The sequence below is a fragment of the Seriola lalandi genome, unplaced genomic scaffold (genome assembly GCF_002814215.2).
Source record: "Seriola lalandi dorsalis isolate HSWRI2012SDOR001 ecotype SW California unplaced genomic scaffold, Sedor1 jcf7180002054291, whole genome shotgun sequence".
NCBI classification, from domain to species: Eukaryota; Metazoa; Chordata; class Actinopteri; order Carangiformes; family Carangidae; genus Seriola; species Seriola lalandi.
The window spans coordinates 500,831-516,581 of record NW_019524844.1 but is presented as its reverse complement, the minus strand read 5'-3'; the positions used below and the strand labels follow the sequence as shown (position 1 = coordinate 516,581).

General features: G+C 41.0%; 1 protein-coding gene across 10 annotated transcripts in view; it reads right to left on the bottom strand.

Annotated features, from left to right (window-relative positions):
- Window positions 1-15,751, bottom strand: part of tjp1a (tight junction protein 1a) — a 97,341-nt gene that overhangs the window by 8,516 nt on the left and 73,074 nt on the right. For 6 of the 10 annotated variants that reach the window (XM_023405962.2, XM_023405966.2, XM_023405968.2 and 3 more), the window contains 16 exons: window positions 14,436-14,575; window positions 14,031-14,136; window positions 13,567-13,717; window positions 11,570-11,678; window positions 11,257-11,476; window positions 9,627-9,811; window positions 9,086-9,181; window positions 8,083-8,109; window positions 5,719-5,801; window positions 5,093-5,303; window positions 4,492-4,592; window positions 3,982-4,326; window positions 2,841-3,092; window positions 718-1,557; window positions 505-587; window positions 104-280 (listed from right to left, as the gene is read on the bottom strand). In XM_023405962.2, coding sequence (XP_023261730.1) covers window positions 104-280; window positions 505-587; window positions 718-1,557; window positions 2,841-3,092; window positions 3,982-4,326; window positions 4,492-4,592; window positions 5,093-5,303; window positions 5,719-5,801; window positions 8,083-8,109; window positions 9,086-9,181; window positions 9,627-9,811; window positions 11,257-11,476; window positions 11,570-11,678; window positions 13,567-13,717; window positions 14,031-14,136; window positions 14,436-14,575 — 3,126 coding nt within the window. The remainder of the gene's footprint in view (window positions 1-103; window positions 281-504; window positions 588-717; window positions 1,558-2,840; window positions 3,093-3,981; window positions 4,327-4,491; window positions 4,593-5,092; window positions 5,304-5,718; window positions 5,802-8,082; window positions 8,110-9,085; window positions 9,182-9,626; window positions 9,812-11,256; window positions 11,477-11,569; window positions 11,679-13,566; window positions 13,718-14,030; window positions 14,137-14,435; window positions 14,576-15,751) is intronic. The other 4 variants (XM_023405964.2, XM_023405965.2, XM_023405972.2 and 1 more) reach the window with 1 other exon arrangement.

Sequence of the window (15,751 nt, the reverse complement as noted above, 5' to 3'; positions counted from 1 at the left end):
AGGAAACCTTCGTCTATCTAATCTGAGAGGAAAAAGCCCAAGACGTTTCATGACAACATTTTAATCAGAGATGTTTGGAAATGTAGATGGGAGTGAGCATTACCTGGGGTAGTTGTGGGTTGTTTGTGCTTGTGGCTGGGGTTTGTTGGGGCCAGCTTGGAGTCGGTCAAAGTAAGACAGCTGTTTCCTGTAGTAGTCCTCGTCCTCATCAGGGTCGTAATGGTTGGAGCGCACAATATCATCAGCTACCTTGGACTGAGGCTTTTGCGGCTCTGGGGCTCTGGGTTGGTGCGACAAAAGAAAGTCAAGTAGGTAAAATGAAAGGCGGAGATGGTGAGAGCAGAGCATGAGGAGAATTTACAATGACAAACTGCCAAAATGAAGGTGGTTGAGTTTATTGGTCAATGATGTGAAAACTAAAGTGACTAATTACACACTTTTATTCTCATATTACTTAAATCAGGGTGAGTGAAAACAGTGCAAGCATCATAAGCCTGGGCTTACCTAAAGGTTTTCTCTTGATCCAAGTTGCTCAGAGAATTTGCTTTAGGGATTACTCCACCTGCTTTCAAAGGTAAATCTGCTGCCTGTAGGAGTAAAAGCAATAAACCTTATCAGTAAGATAAAAAATGATCAATGTTCACCTCTAATGTGCCAAGTTCACAAGAACTATAACTATAACTAAACTATAAATATCTACAAAGATAAACAGTTTACCCTGGTCCCAGATGAATCCCCTGCATCCCTGGCTCGGTCCATAGACACAGAGCGTTTGTTCTCAAACATCTTGACCCTCGTCAGGACTGACTGGGGCCGCATGGCGGGGTCATCCTCCTGTTGCTCGTCTCTGGCGGGTGCGGCTTTTGGAGCTTCCACAGGGGAAGTTGAGGGGGCCTCTGCTTTGGGAGGAGGTGTGGGGCTGGTTTCAGAGTTCACAGGAACGGGGTCGTACTGCTGAGGTTTGTAGCCTTTTTGTTGCAGTGATGGTCCCTGGTTATAGGCAGGCCGCTGGGCAGCAGGGTCTGGGGAGCGGGCAGCAGTGGGGTACGTACTCAAGTGAGAATCCTGGTCATAGTGCAGGTCAGGCCCTGGGGCAGGAGGAGGAGGATCATCGTAACGGACAGGCCCTGGACCTGTTGGTTTACCATAGCGAGGCCGCCCGTCAAATCCCTGCTGAGGTGGGGGCTCATCGTAGCGGAGAGGAGGGGTGTACTGGGATTCAGGGCCATCACTGTACGGCAAACGGGGATCGTAGCCCTGGGAGTTGGCAGTAGAGAGCGGCTGGTTGTAGGGGTTCCACTGTTGCTGGTCGTAGTGAGGCACACTGTTCTCATAGGGTGGGTTAGAGTCATAGTTACGGTACTTTGGTTCTGGGTAACCACCTCCACTGCTGACTCCACTGCTGCTGACATCATACCGACTGGGTGGGTGGTCGTAATCTCTGTATGGCTGCTGGTCAGGGTGATATCCCTGCTGAGGGTTGTAAGTCACAGGCTTCATGCTGTGACCACCGATACGCCCTGTGTTGTCTGTGTTGTATGGATCCTTTTGAAACATCTACCGAACAAATAGACAACAAAGAATAAGGTTAACAACTGCACAGGATCCACTAACATACTGCATTGATATAAAATATGTGATATAAACTGGACATACAAAAAGTCAGTTAAAGGATGCGAAAAGGAGAATATTAAAACAAGTCTGAGAAATTAATTTGAGAAGAGGAAAACGAGAAGGGAAAGACCTGAAATAGAGAAACTGAGAGGGAGGGGTTACTGGTCAGATAGTATATTAGATTAAACAGAAACTGCAGCACAGCCAAACACTCATTGCAGCTTAAAATATCACAATGTTCTGCAACCTCAAATTAAACACTGAAATTAAATAAAAAAAGAACAACAAAGTGGTTTAAAAGATACAACAAAACAATGGGTTCCATTTTTCTTAACTCCTTTGTCCCATCTGACAAAATATGAAAATCGACTATAGAAATGTAATGTAAACTAATTTTAGAGGGTTGATCAATAATTTGACTAATAATTTGTGGTTTCATCACACATTATGTGTACACCGCAGCATTCACAAGCGGAAATGTCACCCACTGTCTTGATGCAATTATAAAGGCAACTTAAACATCCACAATAATATTTAAAATTACAAGCACAAACCCATTGTATAAAAACATATTTAAATACTCATATTTAAGAAGTAACCATTAATTATCCATCCAAATCTAAAGAAAGTTTCTCTTTAGATGGTCTTTGTTACTTTGGAATAGCTGTTTTTCAAAATATAGATAAAATGGTTGGAAAATTATTGGCTACTTTTACAAGGAAACAATCCATTCAATCTGACTGATAAATACAGCACAAACAGATCTACTTCTAGTGGTTATCAGAGAATGAGGCAAACTTGTTGCAGCCATGCAGAGAGGATAAGCAACAGTGAGAGCTGCAGGATTTCCACTGCTCTTCTACATGTAGGCATAATAGCACAGCCATCACCTCCAAGCCCACTGTTGTTTACCAGTGTTTGCTCACACTCTGGCACGTGCACACACATACACACCCCCGCACGCACAATATGACCCCTCCCCACACATACACACACACACACACACACACACACACACACACACACATCTCTGTCTCTTCTGGGCAGCACTGTGGTCAGCACACATGCAGGGCGGAAGGAGAGAGAGAGAGAGAAGCGTGGCAGCAGGAGGTAGGTAGGTAGACAGGAAGCAGCAGCAGCAGCAGCACAGGCGGTCAGCCAGGTCAGACCGAGCTGAGCTGAGCTGGGCCGGGTCACGGAGCATCCAGAGACGGTCAGATGGATACCTTTGGTTCGGAACTGGCCAGTCCAGACTGTAGAGGTTCTGGTGTGACGCTCTGAGGGGCTAGCTGGGGGGAGGGCCTCCTAAGTGAGCCAGCCTCTGGGATGGGGCTTGGCTGGCTGTGGGGAGCTGCAGGAGCCTCGTCAGGGCTCAGACCCCCTACAGTTTTTACAGTAACGTCGACAGCAGGGGGCATTGTCTCAGCCAGGGGCTCAGGCTGCTGGGGGATGCTAGGGACGGCAGCGGCCTCTGCTTTCTGTGAAGTGGTTCAGAAATGTTTAATAACACGCGCTGACACACTACGGTGCAGTGCTAACAAGTGCTACTACCTTCATAGCCGCTCTACATCGGTCTGCTCCTACAAACAGCCAATAACCTGCCTCGACATTTAACAGTAGCTGTAGATCAACCAATGGCATGTGAGAGTTAGGAATTAGCAGCAGGACAAGTTTTCATTGTTAGAGAATACTGCTGTGATTTTAATTCTACGGTTACAATACAGTAATTTTTTCCCTTTTTAAGTTCATTAACACATCATGAGACGACAAATGTTTAGATTTGGGTATCACACGGCCAATCGGGTATTGATTAATACATTTCACAGTTACACTGGATTAACACGAGTATTGCCAACATGCACATAATACTTTCTGGTGTCATATCGTTACAGTCCCAATCACAGGTAAAACAAACGGAGGAAGTGCACATAGGTGAGTACTGATACAGACACTTGGACAAATATAAGTTTCTTTTCCCGGTGACATCAGCGACAGTCACACTGATAAGACAGCTTGTGTTAATACAGAGTACAAGAGTAACAGTAGAACTTATCAAGTTCTTCTCCTTTTCAAAAATAAAAAACACACGCTCACAAACATCAATCGACAAACATATAGAGGCAAATAGATTAAATAAATATTATATATATCGAATATATATATATATATGTATAATTTTATATTTATATATTGCAATAAATACCTGACCACAAAAGTTTTCACTTTCCCACTGATATTGTTTTGTAGATAGACAGAATAACTGTAAAAATAAAAAAGGTGCCTTCAATAGCGCCTCCAGAAAACCCTTCTAACGCACACCACGTCCTCCAGACAACAGGGGAGACGTACAGCTCTCAGAAACGCTACCTGCTGCGGCACTGGTGCCTTGAACCCAGCCGGGTCGATGCGGTTCAGGGGGTCCGGCTGCACTGTGTAGCCAGCGTAGCCAGGGGGCTCCTGGATGACAGGCGGGTCCTCACGAACAGGCTCAGAGGAGCGGGTGATGGCAGGCTCCGTGGGTGGGCCCACATCGTCATTCAGTGTTTCGTCCAGCTCCTGGTCGGTGTAGGCTCCGCCCTCTGTGTCTGTGTCCTCGTAGTCGGAGGTGTGGCGGCTGTCGGTGCTGTACATGGAATACTCACTACCTGGTGCCGACAAGTAGGACAGACGGTCGTCATGGATGTCCAGGTCGTCCTCAGCTGCCCCATCAGCCTGGGAGAGAGAGAATTAAGTGAGAGAGGGAGTAAGAAAAGTTAGTTCAGTTAAATTCCAGTTATCAGTTTCCCTTTGGGATTAATAAAGTACCCCATCTATCTGACTGTCTATTTATCTAGCTATCTATATTTTTGTTTGTGTTTGTGTGTGTGTTAGTCTCACCTTGCCCTCTGAAACCCACACCAGCTGGTTCTGCTGCTGCTGGATTATCTCTTTCAGTGCTCCAAACCAACCATCATTCATGCTGTTCAAGTTAATGGTTGCTGGATTCACAAAGAAGGAGGAGCAAAAGAGAGAGAGAAAAAAAAAAAACATCTCTCCAATCAAATGAGTACTAACAATTATCATAGCATTTACAACATTTTCAGAACATCATGATTAAAAGTTCATCTTAACCCAGTGTGTGACTGAATGTAAACTGTGAGGAATACTTTCTAGGACCTCTCAAATATCTTTATCAGCAACAGATGCTCCTAAAGCATGGTCACACCTCATCCCCCGATAGGAAAAGTGCTTGCTGAGAAAGGGACCTGGGGGTGCTCTTGTGTGACGGTCAGTGCTGAACAAGCCTTTAAACAGAGTTTGACAGAACAGGGCCAGGCACAACAGGTGCAGTGTAGCCACAGCCTCGACACTGCAGCACTCAATTGTCAACTGCCTGTGACATGTGTCCCTGTGAAATCTCTGACACTCAAACCATCCCCTTCTCCCTCCCTGTAGATCACATATCTATTCCTCCCTCTCTCCCTTGCACTGGACTCACTAGTGAAGAGATGGTGGTTGTTCTTTCTTAATTTGAGGGCTCGATCATAGAGCTTCCTGGCGCTCTTCCTGGACTCAGGGCAGAGGCGGGTCCTCATGTTCTTGACACCCTGCTTGGTGTCTGGGTTGAGAAACACCACAATTGGATACCACTGAGCGTAGTTGAGACGGTCCACTGCATTAGGGGTGATGTCCAGCACTGCATGCTTGTCCTTCATACACAGAAAACAAATAAGACATAAACATAAAACATAAATGTGTTTATTGTCCATATATTGAGCATTTATTCTAATCTAATGACTATAAAAAACAGCACAATCTGGCACTAATGGTTTTTTCACTTATTGTGTGCAGCAGATCTTGAACACTTGAGGTTATTTTACCAATCTGGATTAGCTTCTCAAGTGAACAGGCCACAGTAAAATACACCACTTTGCTGCGCTTCAAGCACCTAATAGTGTTAAAGAATGAGGTACACCAGAGGGCAGCAGTGAGTTGTACACATTATTGTGTATCATTGCCATGTTTTCCTTTACATAACAAATCTGACAGAATATGTTTACATCGCTATTTTTTGCATTTTGTGTGATTTTATATCAATGTGTGTGTACATATAGATTCACTCACTCTGTCAATGATCTGTTTAATGGTGTGCAGGCGAATGATGCCGGAGCTTTTCTGGTCCGTTCCTGCATCCCTGGGTTCACTCTCTATGGAAGACAAATGGACAGAGTTACGACCTCACATCAGCACGAGACACAAACAACAATAAGCACACGCTGTGCACCAATTAGACATCCTAGTAGCGTGCAGTTGTCGACTCCCATAAACAGAGCTGTTAAATACAGAATAATAATCTCCGTACAGGAGAAGACAAGTGTGCGTTCATGAAAACAGCTAGATAGTAAAGTCAAAATGAGAACAGCAGCCAATCCATGCAATAGTCATTAGGTAGTTTGGGTAGATTTAGGGAAATGAAATTCAGTGTATAATCAATGTGTGCGTGCAACTGCATGTAACAGTATAAATTATGGTGCAGAAAATGTGTTATGTGAAAAACACCGACATGAAATATGCACATACAAGAGCAGAAGGGTAATTTTGGTTTAATGAGAATACAGTGTCATTGAAGCCTCAGGGATTTAAGCAAGGATGTGTAGAGGGGGTTTTGATTTAAACAAAGATAAGCAATGGTTTCCTGCCTAGAAACACAAGGTTCAAATGAGGCCAGTCATCTCATCAGGATGTTCAGTATAGTAATGACTCCAACTGGGGCCAGGCTTAATTTGTAATATTCTAACAGGATCTATGATGGCAAACACTGGTTGTGGCTATCCAAAACATTAAGATGTTTCATAAAGAACAGATAAATACAGCCATGCATGCAGAGGTTCAAGCATATGCAGCAATGTTCAACAGTAAATGTTGTGATTCAGTACTGTCCTCGTTTTTCAGAATTTTAAAAGATCATTTTTGACAGTGATTGGGACATTGATCTGTCAGACTTTGACAATCATGGGCTTTATACTTCCATTACTGCATTATGAAAACTGGGATGGACAGACAAACACTGACAGCTTTGCACAAAATCTGACTTAAGTTGTGAATAGCATCACATTTAGTTGTAGTAGTAGTGCAAGTCCACTTTGAACTGCGGTCTGAACTTTGAAGCATCGATTGATGAATTATGATCACATTTTATACCAATTAATTTTTGGTCCTGCACTTACTTGAACCCAATTCTGCTCTACATGCAGGGTTATACGCAGAGATTTTTTAACATATGAACACCCTACAAATATGATAAATGCTTTTTATTTTTTCGAGACATGTTAACTATTTCATCTTAGTTCATGATAACAATGTGTAAGGTCTTCTGGGTATTTTCAAAAATATAATGAATCTATCATGGTGCATTTTGATGGTGAGAAATATATGGATGAGTTTGACAACTCTAAAACGCTCATACAGCAAATTGTATTACATAAAGCCTCAAAAAAGGGTCTGCTTTAACCATTGATGAGAGCCTCCAGTTAACTGGAATTAATGGCCATTTTGATGTGCTATCATGTGTTTCTGTGATGTATTTTATGGGCAAATTAGGGGGAAAAAGAAGGTTGAAAAATCCATAGAAATGTTCAAATAAAGTCAATATTCCCAGTCTATTTAGTAAATGCCATTATACAGTTTCTATACTTTGGCTTTTCCATTTAATTGTAAATAGGGTTTGTAAAACATTTAAAAGACCACTACACACATCTCAGTTTCCACTGCATATTAATCTGCACAGCTCAACATGCTGCTTTCCTGTTGTCATTCTATATGATGCAACCTACATTAAAGAGGGGAATACCACTGAGTTTAATTATAAAATAATTTTCGTGTGAAGTAAAGTATAGTTAACATTTATCAACCTTTACTTATCTCTTCTATAACTAGGGACAGGAGAAGACATCACACTGACACACTGTCCCAATGTGCGTAGAGTAGCAATTCTATTAAATCCAAATCATGCAGCAGAGCAAAGTGTCTATTTATCAATGTTGACAACATCCCAAAGGGTTTTACATGCGCTAAGTGTAAACAGATTTCGTTCAATCATTAGTTGATATATCATTATTGAAAATGATTTAAAGTTAACTGTAATTTCAGGAGTAGACTTTCTTCCTACAAAAAAAAAAAGTCTCTTTTTCCTTGTGTAAAGCACAACCTGTGTGTCAGTGTGATACTATGTTTCTTTAGTCTCAGGTCTGTGTTCAGCTGCTGTAACACTGGCTGTCATAGTTGAAATATACTGATAGGACTGTTACTGCCGATTGTGATGACAAATAGAAATTCTTGAATCAAGTGTTATTCCCCTGTAACCAGACAATGGATATCTTTTAAACATCTACTAAATAGGCAACTAGCCACCAGACACTACTTTATAGATTATCTGCCATTCACTGAATCAAATCAAACAAACAAAAGTTGATGCACTAAGTGACATACTTTCCCCTCCTTGTTGTTGCTGTGTTTCTGAAAAGAAAATACAGTTACACAAACATCACTGTAGTTGCGCAAATAAACATCAAGGAATGGAATCACTGTTTATGTGGGTGTGTACTGAATATGTGTGGTTGCGCTGGCATGTGTGTTTGTGCTGTTAAAGTAATTGAAATTCAAAACTGATTGTTGAAATAAAACAACCACACATTAAAGACGTTTGCAATATCATCAGGTGAGAGGAGGCAGATGAGGAAGGAGTATGCAGCTCTGCTTGGAGTGTGGAAGAGTAAAAGATAAACAGTGAAAAGGGAAGAGAACCCTATAAATAAACAGAGGAAAACACAGACAGAGCCTGATTGGAGTAAATTGGAGTAAAGCAGAATGGCGTCTCTCTTTAAAAAGAAACTCAGTGGAAAAATATTTTTGAGCTTGGTTAGAATCTGGTAGATAATGATGATGATAATGATATTTGCTGGATTTTAAAGAGTTACATTTTATAGCATTTGACCAGCAGCCGTCTATTTCTATAGAAAAAGGTTGAAGATTTAAGGAAAAAAATACCAACTACATGGAAACAGCAGGGGTTGTTGTATTTATAGAACTATCAGTCATATAAATTTACAGCTAACTACCAAATTTAAGTAGCTTTGTTTTTTTTATAGACTTTTGATAAATACAATAAAATACTGTTTGTCAATGCATTGTTGTGTCAATCCTTACAGCAGAATAGCACAGTTAAAAAGTAGAAAAGAAAGTCACAGGCAGTAGTGATGCTTAATGAATATCTATTATCACTGGAAACAAGAGAGGCACTGACCCAACAGTGATTTCAGCATCTATTGGATACTAACCACTATTGTGAATATCTGATAAGTTAAGCAGCCGTCAGCTTTAGCGATGTATGATGCATTAATTAAGAGTCTGGTCACCTATCATCCAAGATGCGTAGGACACTACACAAAAGATGAAGGTTAGACCAGAGGAGGACGGGTACTGTATTACTTACTTGCTAGTTCAAAAACTTCCGGCTCCTCTCTGGCCAGTTTCTCTCTGGCCACGTCTGCTATTGGCCCAAAGATAACCACAGGCCTTAGGAACCCAGCTGCACAGCAACAAGAGCACATCATGGAGATGACCAAAGGATAGCATCATGTAACAGACAGTACTAAGAGTACACAGTACACAGTAACTGTTGATATGTAAAATGCATAAGTGCTGTTTCATTTAACTGCACTGCCAGAGAAACCATCAAGCACAGATAATCAGAGGAGGAGCAGAGTGAAGTCTATATAACTGATAAACATGTAAGTATCTATGCTGTGTTCTTAAGTTTACATAACATTATGTCCTTTGTAAACGTACACAGCATAACTTAATACCCATGACCGGTGGTCAGTTAGCTCAACCACACAAGCATCAGGGACAACCTTGTATTTCTTTTAGCTATAAAGTTGAAATCTGTCCTCCACTTTGTAAATCATTGTTCTAATAATTAAAATAAGATATATGGGAGTCTTCGGTTGATTGCTATGACTCTGCACACTCACCTTCCCTCAGCACCACCCTTTCATAGGCAGGGAACTTGGTCTGAACTGGCTGGGCTGACAGGTCCTCCCTGCTCTTCCGCAAATTCCTCTTGGAACTTCGCAATCCTCTGAATCTCCAGAAGTCCGCTCTGTCGCCTCCTGGTGTTTTGGGGAGGGTGTACTGCACACTGGACAGCTGTTCAGCTCTGTACAAAGAAGAGAGGGAATAAGGACTTCAGTCACAACTGCAACCTCCGCCACTTTTAGCAAATTAATTTATTCAGCATTAAGTTACTACTGTTTGGACCAAAAAAAACCATGGTAATATATTGGTACTATAACTGTAACACCATTGAACAGTACTGAACTGTCAATCGTTGTCAAACTGATTATGGAGTATTTGCCATCACTAACTGAAAAAATGCTGATGATGCATTAGAAATTTTACATGGCTTAAAATAGCCATTCTATATTTAGGTTCACTGAAATGCTGTCTTGAGGGCTTCCACCATATAATTTATAGCTCAATATTCACATTATGAAGAGTTAAATTATTCTATAAGTCAGTATATTTTTCTGTGAACTAAAGGCTTATGTCTTGGGAAATAACAGTTAGTATTTGATATTAGCAAAGCCATTACTTTAAATGTCAGTTATTTTCTCAAGATAATGCCACAGGTTATTGTGATAAACACATTCAAGAGATGCTCCAATATCATTGCAGTATACTACGGCCTTATCTATAAAATACTGACATACTTTACACCATTACAGATTTGCTAACCATGAATTTTTTGATAAATCTTCTGCAGTATCCATTTCCTAAAATGTATGTAATTAAATCACTGAAGATAGGCCAATACTTTTTTTTTTTTTTTACATAAACAGCGACTGGAAAACAACACACAGGGATAAGAGGTAAAGTGAGGGAGGCGAGAAGGGGAGAAGAATTAATTCCTAGTGGCTTTGAATAATAATGGCCTTCCTTTGATTTATGTTTTTAAACTTTTTTATTATTTTAAATATTTTTAAATATTACTGATATCTGGCTGTAATTTCATGGTTTCATACTTTAAAAGAATATCAAGACAGAGAGGTTTAACTTGGCTGAGGAGCAGAGATATATTTCATAGGGCTTAATGTATGTGATAAAAATGCATGCTCTGTCTTTTCTATCAGCAGGACAGTGAGGAATTTATATAAACACTGCTGGAGCCTGTTAAAGGCTGTTGAGGAAGGCATAGACAAAATGGTGCTGTGGGCTAGATCATAATGTACAGTAAACTACATCTCATCAGTCAAAACCTCACACAAGAGATCCTTATTAACCATCTACCCGACACACGGGATGTGTTAAATATACCCAACTTTAAAAACACTTCTAGCACCCAAAAGACTATGACACAGAACTGAAGATTTTTCTTAAACAAAATTACGGAAAAACAATAATAAGCTTTAAAAACCATGATAAATGTGTAAAATACAGAGTAGATTAAACAAATGAGTAAATGGAAATGAACTGCACTCAAATCTTTCCTTTCTACTCAGAGATCAACCATTGCTTTAATACTCTGGCTCCACCTTTTCCCATTCATTAAGTGCCAGAACAAGCTGTACAGGTAATAAAGGTGTGACCTGAAACTTCTTTTACCTATTCTTGTTGGGGATGATGCCCCTTTCCACTTCCTGATGGTTCTTGCCAATGCGGATAGCGAGCCAGGAGCCTAGTTTGCCGTTGTAGAGAGTGTCTACTACACGGAACACCTCGCCCTTGTTAAAGCTCAGGCCATATGGTGACTCTTTTTCATATTCAAAATGTGTCCGGATGTAAAAGGAGTCCCCCACGTCTGATTCCACTATCCGCCGATACACTGAAGAAAAAGCAGAAGATAACAGAGAAGATTACAGGAACCCTTTAATGAGCTGGTTTTGATACCTGGTGTGTTTACGCTGCCATTACTCACCATCCTTTTTCTTCTGAGCCAGAATAGTAACTTCTTCTCCTCTTGGGAGATCCAGCAAAAACAGCACAGCCTCCTCTCGGATGATGTTAGCAAAGTCCACATTGTTCACCTACACATGCCGAACAGAAGAGGCAGCAGAGATTACTTTAGAGTGCAATTGAAGGACTAGTGAACTATCATAGCAAATTATAAACCTTTAATTGTATATAGTTTTTATAATCATTGTAGGCCGACTTGATCCTAATAAGTTTTAGTTTCGTTTAAATGCTTAAACTATGATGAAAGCTACTGGATTAAAGCATACCCTCCTTCTATTTTTCCAACTTTTAACAACTTTCTTTATTTTTTCTTCTCAAAAAAAACAAATAAAACACATCCTAGGCCCTATTTTTCATTAAGTTTCTCACAGACTAATAGAAACAGAGGAAAACTTGTTCCTCCACAGAAGCAGGGAGGTGTATTCCCCCTACAACTGAGCAGCCTCCTCCTCATCTCCTGCTGCTGTCCCAAACACAATAACTGCTGTTTATTGACTCTGCTTGAGGGGCAGCAGGGGAAGCAGAAACACATGGGCTGAGTCACTGAACCTCAGAGAGACACCTTTATTCTTCCCAGAAACAGGAGGGCTTGACGTCTTTGTCTCCACTAGCACACCATGACCAAAGGGAAACGGCCTAAAGATGGAAAACAGTGTCCTGGAAGTCTGTACGTGTTTGTACAGTAGGAAGATCACACACAGAAACAAAACGAGATCTACACTTTGGACCGGGGGGGGTCATAGCATTGTATATTAATTAAAAGAAGGAGATAAGGTAAAGCATACCTTTGTTTATCAGATAACTACAGTTTGTAAATGTTAATGTCATGGGAAAAAATGTTCAGCTTGTGCTATTGCACAGTACAAGCTGAAGTACAGTCCTTCACAGTGACAGCAGGTGTAATCCTTGACTGTTCTATAAACATGTCACAATGAATCCAACACTGACATCAAGAGGGTTTCCATCATCCCATCAACAATGTTACTCTAGTATTTAGTTAAACAGACAGTCAACTGTTCCGAGGTCAGAGTGCAAGAACGACCTCTATTGTGTTTTCACATTGGAAACAAGGGGAGTTCTGACACGAGGCACAGCCTGGGAATGACTCACAGACTGATGGATACATTGTACTCTATTCCCAAGAACTTTTTACACAGAATTAAAACTATTGTGACCATGGGATCACATAGTTTCACCACTAATTATCTAAGTTAGTGTGGGCAGCTATGGTTTCTCTATTTTCACAATAACACCAGATGTTCTTCCCACTTTCATACATGTGACGTGGAAAAAAAAATAGCAATGAACTCTGACAGAAAACAATACCTTATAATAGTCTTACAAGCTACATAATAGTAGGACAGCACATTGCAATTACAAAGCATTGAAATGAGAAGATCTACTTCAGCCGCAGTCAGTATATATATGTGCATGTGAAGTAGACAAGCAAGTCAGAGAACACATTTACATATCCCGGCTAAGTGTCTTTTCTTTTTTTTTTTAAAGAAAAAGCTGGTATATTTGATATATGATGATGTAGCCTGAGGAGTTGTTTTTCTTGGAGCACATTGACTGTGCAATGAAAGAAGACCCTCAGTTGTAGGAGAGGACAGTTACAGAAGTTTATAAATAGTCCACTTCAGTTGTGAAAGAAAACCAACTGTTATCTACTTATTTCAGTTTTAGTCTGAATCAAAGCAGAGACAAATGGTCTTTCCTTTCTACCCACCGCAGCATTTGCAATACTCTCCCTCTGAAATATTTGCCATGTACATGTACACATCTAAAAACTGGTGAAGAATATAGAGTACATGACAAATCAGGTTTCTCTGGCAAAACACAGCTGAGTTAACTGGGATTCTCTTATTCCCTCAACACTATTTCATAAACCAAGTCCGGTCAAGTAACTGCAGAAGGCAAATAACAGTCGTGTTGCTTAAGTGATGGAGTGTAGCGTACCCTGAGAATCTGGTCTCCCTCCTCCAGCCCCTCCTTGGCTGCAGGACTGTCCTCCAAAACTCCTGCCACAAAAATTCCCACGTCGTTCCCGCCTGCTAACCGCAGACCGACACTCTCTCCCTTCTTGAACTTGACCAGCTTCATACTCGGCCTGCAGGGGAACGCAAGTAGACAGACAGAATTGAGCAAAAAGGTCAGCAAATCATGGGTTTAAAAACAGTCATTCTAAGAGACACAAAACACAGGCAACTATTCAAGCAAGCAGTGTGTGGTGTAACAATAAAGTCATAACAAAAGCTGACCAGAGTCTCTGACCTAATTTGAACTAAATACATGGAACTCCACGTATGGCAGGTAGGTTAATTTTGTAAGTGAATAATAAAGTTAATTCCTATTTTCAACATGAATAATATGTGCATTCAATACTGTGAGGTACTTTGGATGAGAGCGTCTAAGGCATTTACCTGAGAATACTGTCATCATGAGCGGCACTGGGCACAGGAGCATCAGAGGGGCTGACAGGCAGGTCCACGTCAGGCTGACCGGGTTGTGCATAAACTGGCTTTGGTTCTGTCACAAGGATGTGTTGATAAGATACTACACCATAAACAACAGTCGAGCTTGTGTGTTTATAAGAGCCTTAAAAAGAAATGGAGTTTACTATAAAGGTGTATCTGACCCCTGACTCACTGTTTGATTCTTTGAAACTCACTTTTTAATAATTTATGTTAAGCTAACAGAGACAGCTCTACAGGGTACTTTACTGTACTACTGCCTATAGGAAGGAGAAGTATTAAATGTGGTAATAGCTGAGATGAATGTGAGGGTCTGCATTGGTCCCTAATAACAGTGAGTAGAGGGTTCTGTACCAGGCAGCGGAGGTAACTGTTTGTCATCTCTGGAGCTGGCCTGGTCGCTGGCCTGTGACAAGACCCCATCATCAGAGCTTTTGACTGGTGTGGACATGGCCCCTGCTTTGGATATGCGCTCCTCATCTCGACTTCGGTGGCTGGAATAAGCAAAATTTACACATAGTACTTCAGTACAAGTGGACCATCAATCTTATAAACACTGACAGCTTAAAGCTGACATTTTGATTAATGTGTCCATTAAACGATTGCCACAACTTTGCTGATTCCAATGTGTGTAACAAGGACCTCGAGTGTTTTGTATATGTAGTTTTGTCCTGTGCTGACATCACCAGGAAGATGCAGACACTAAAATGGGCCTAAAAAGAAATAGCATGGGCCATGAATTACTAGATCAGGGCACATGAACAGAAAATTGGATTAGAAGACAACAAGCAATTAAAGGAAGGATGTGTGGCTCTGCAAGACCCTGCACAGTCAGTTTTTTCTTACTTTTTCTAAATTCTGTGGTTTATGCAGAATGTCAATGGACAAACACATTCCCAACCCAAAACTGATAATAAGTTTGATTGGAGCAGACAGTATTTGTTTTGATTTTGATTTCCAGATTACATTTTTCTCATTGATTAATATAAACTCCCATTTTAATGATCACATGGTAACCTTTCCAATAAAAGCACAGAGGCAGAGAAAGAAAAGAGACCAAGTCTCCCAACATAAACTCTTGAGATAGGATAGTTTTCAGTCCAAGTTCCTGTTTAACCTGGATAAAATAAACAAGGTAAAACTGTGTGTGTGTGTGTGTGTGTGTGTGTGTGTGTGTGTGTGTGTGTGTGTGTGTGTGTTTCTAGTAGGCTATGTCTAACAGAGTAGAAAGGGCTCTGCAGCTTAAAACAATGGTTGAATTCCAGTCTGATCACATGACTGGCTGCTGGCACAGTACTTGAGCTCAGAAGCTTTTGTAGAAGAATGTGAAGGTGCAGACTGTGCCACTAGCTCAGACTAGGCAACTTCTCCCATGCCCATTCTTTCACTTTTGTTCATGTAGTATGAAAACATAGTGGAGGGAAAAATGCAGAGACAGCGCACACACATGCACTTACTCCCAATGACTGATACTGAGGTTTGACCTGTTAGCTGTGCAGCTGCTGAACTTATTCCCAGAGTTTGCCACCACAGAATGGCCTTTTCTAGGTCACTGAATTTGTCCAGCTGCTCTCGCTACAATTCAGTTTTACATATGAATCTGATCTGGGCACAGTTATGTGTCAGCACAATCAGCGTCAGAGAGACCTATATGGGAATTTGTTGGAAGA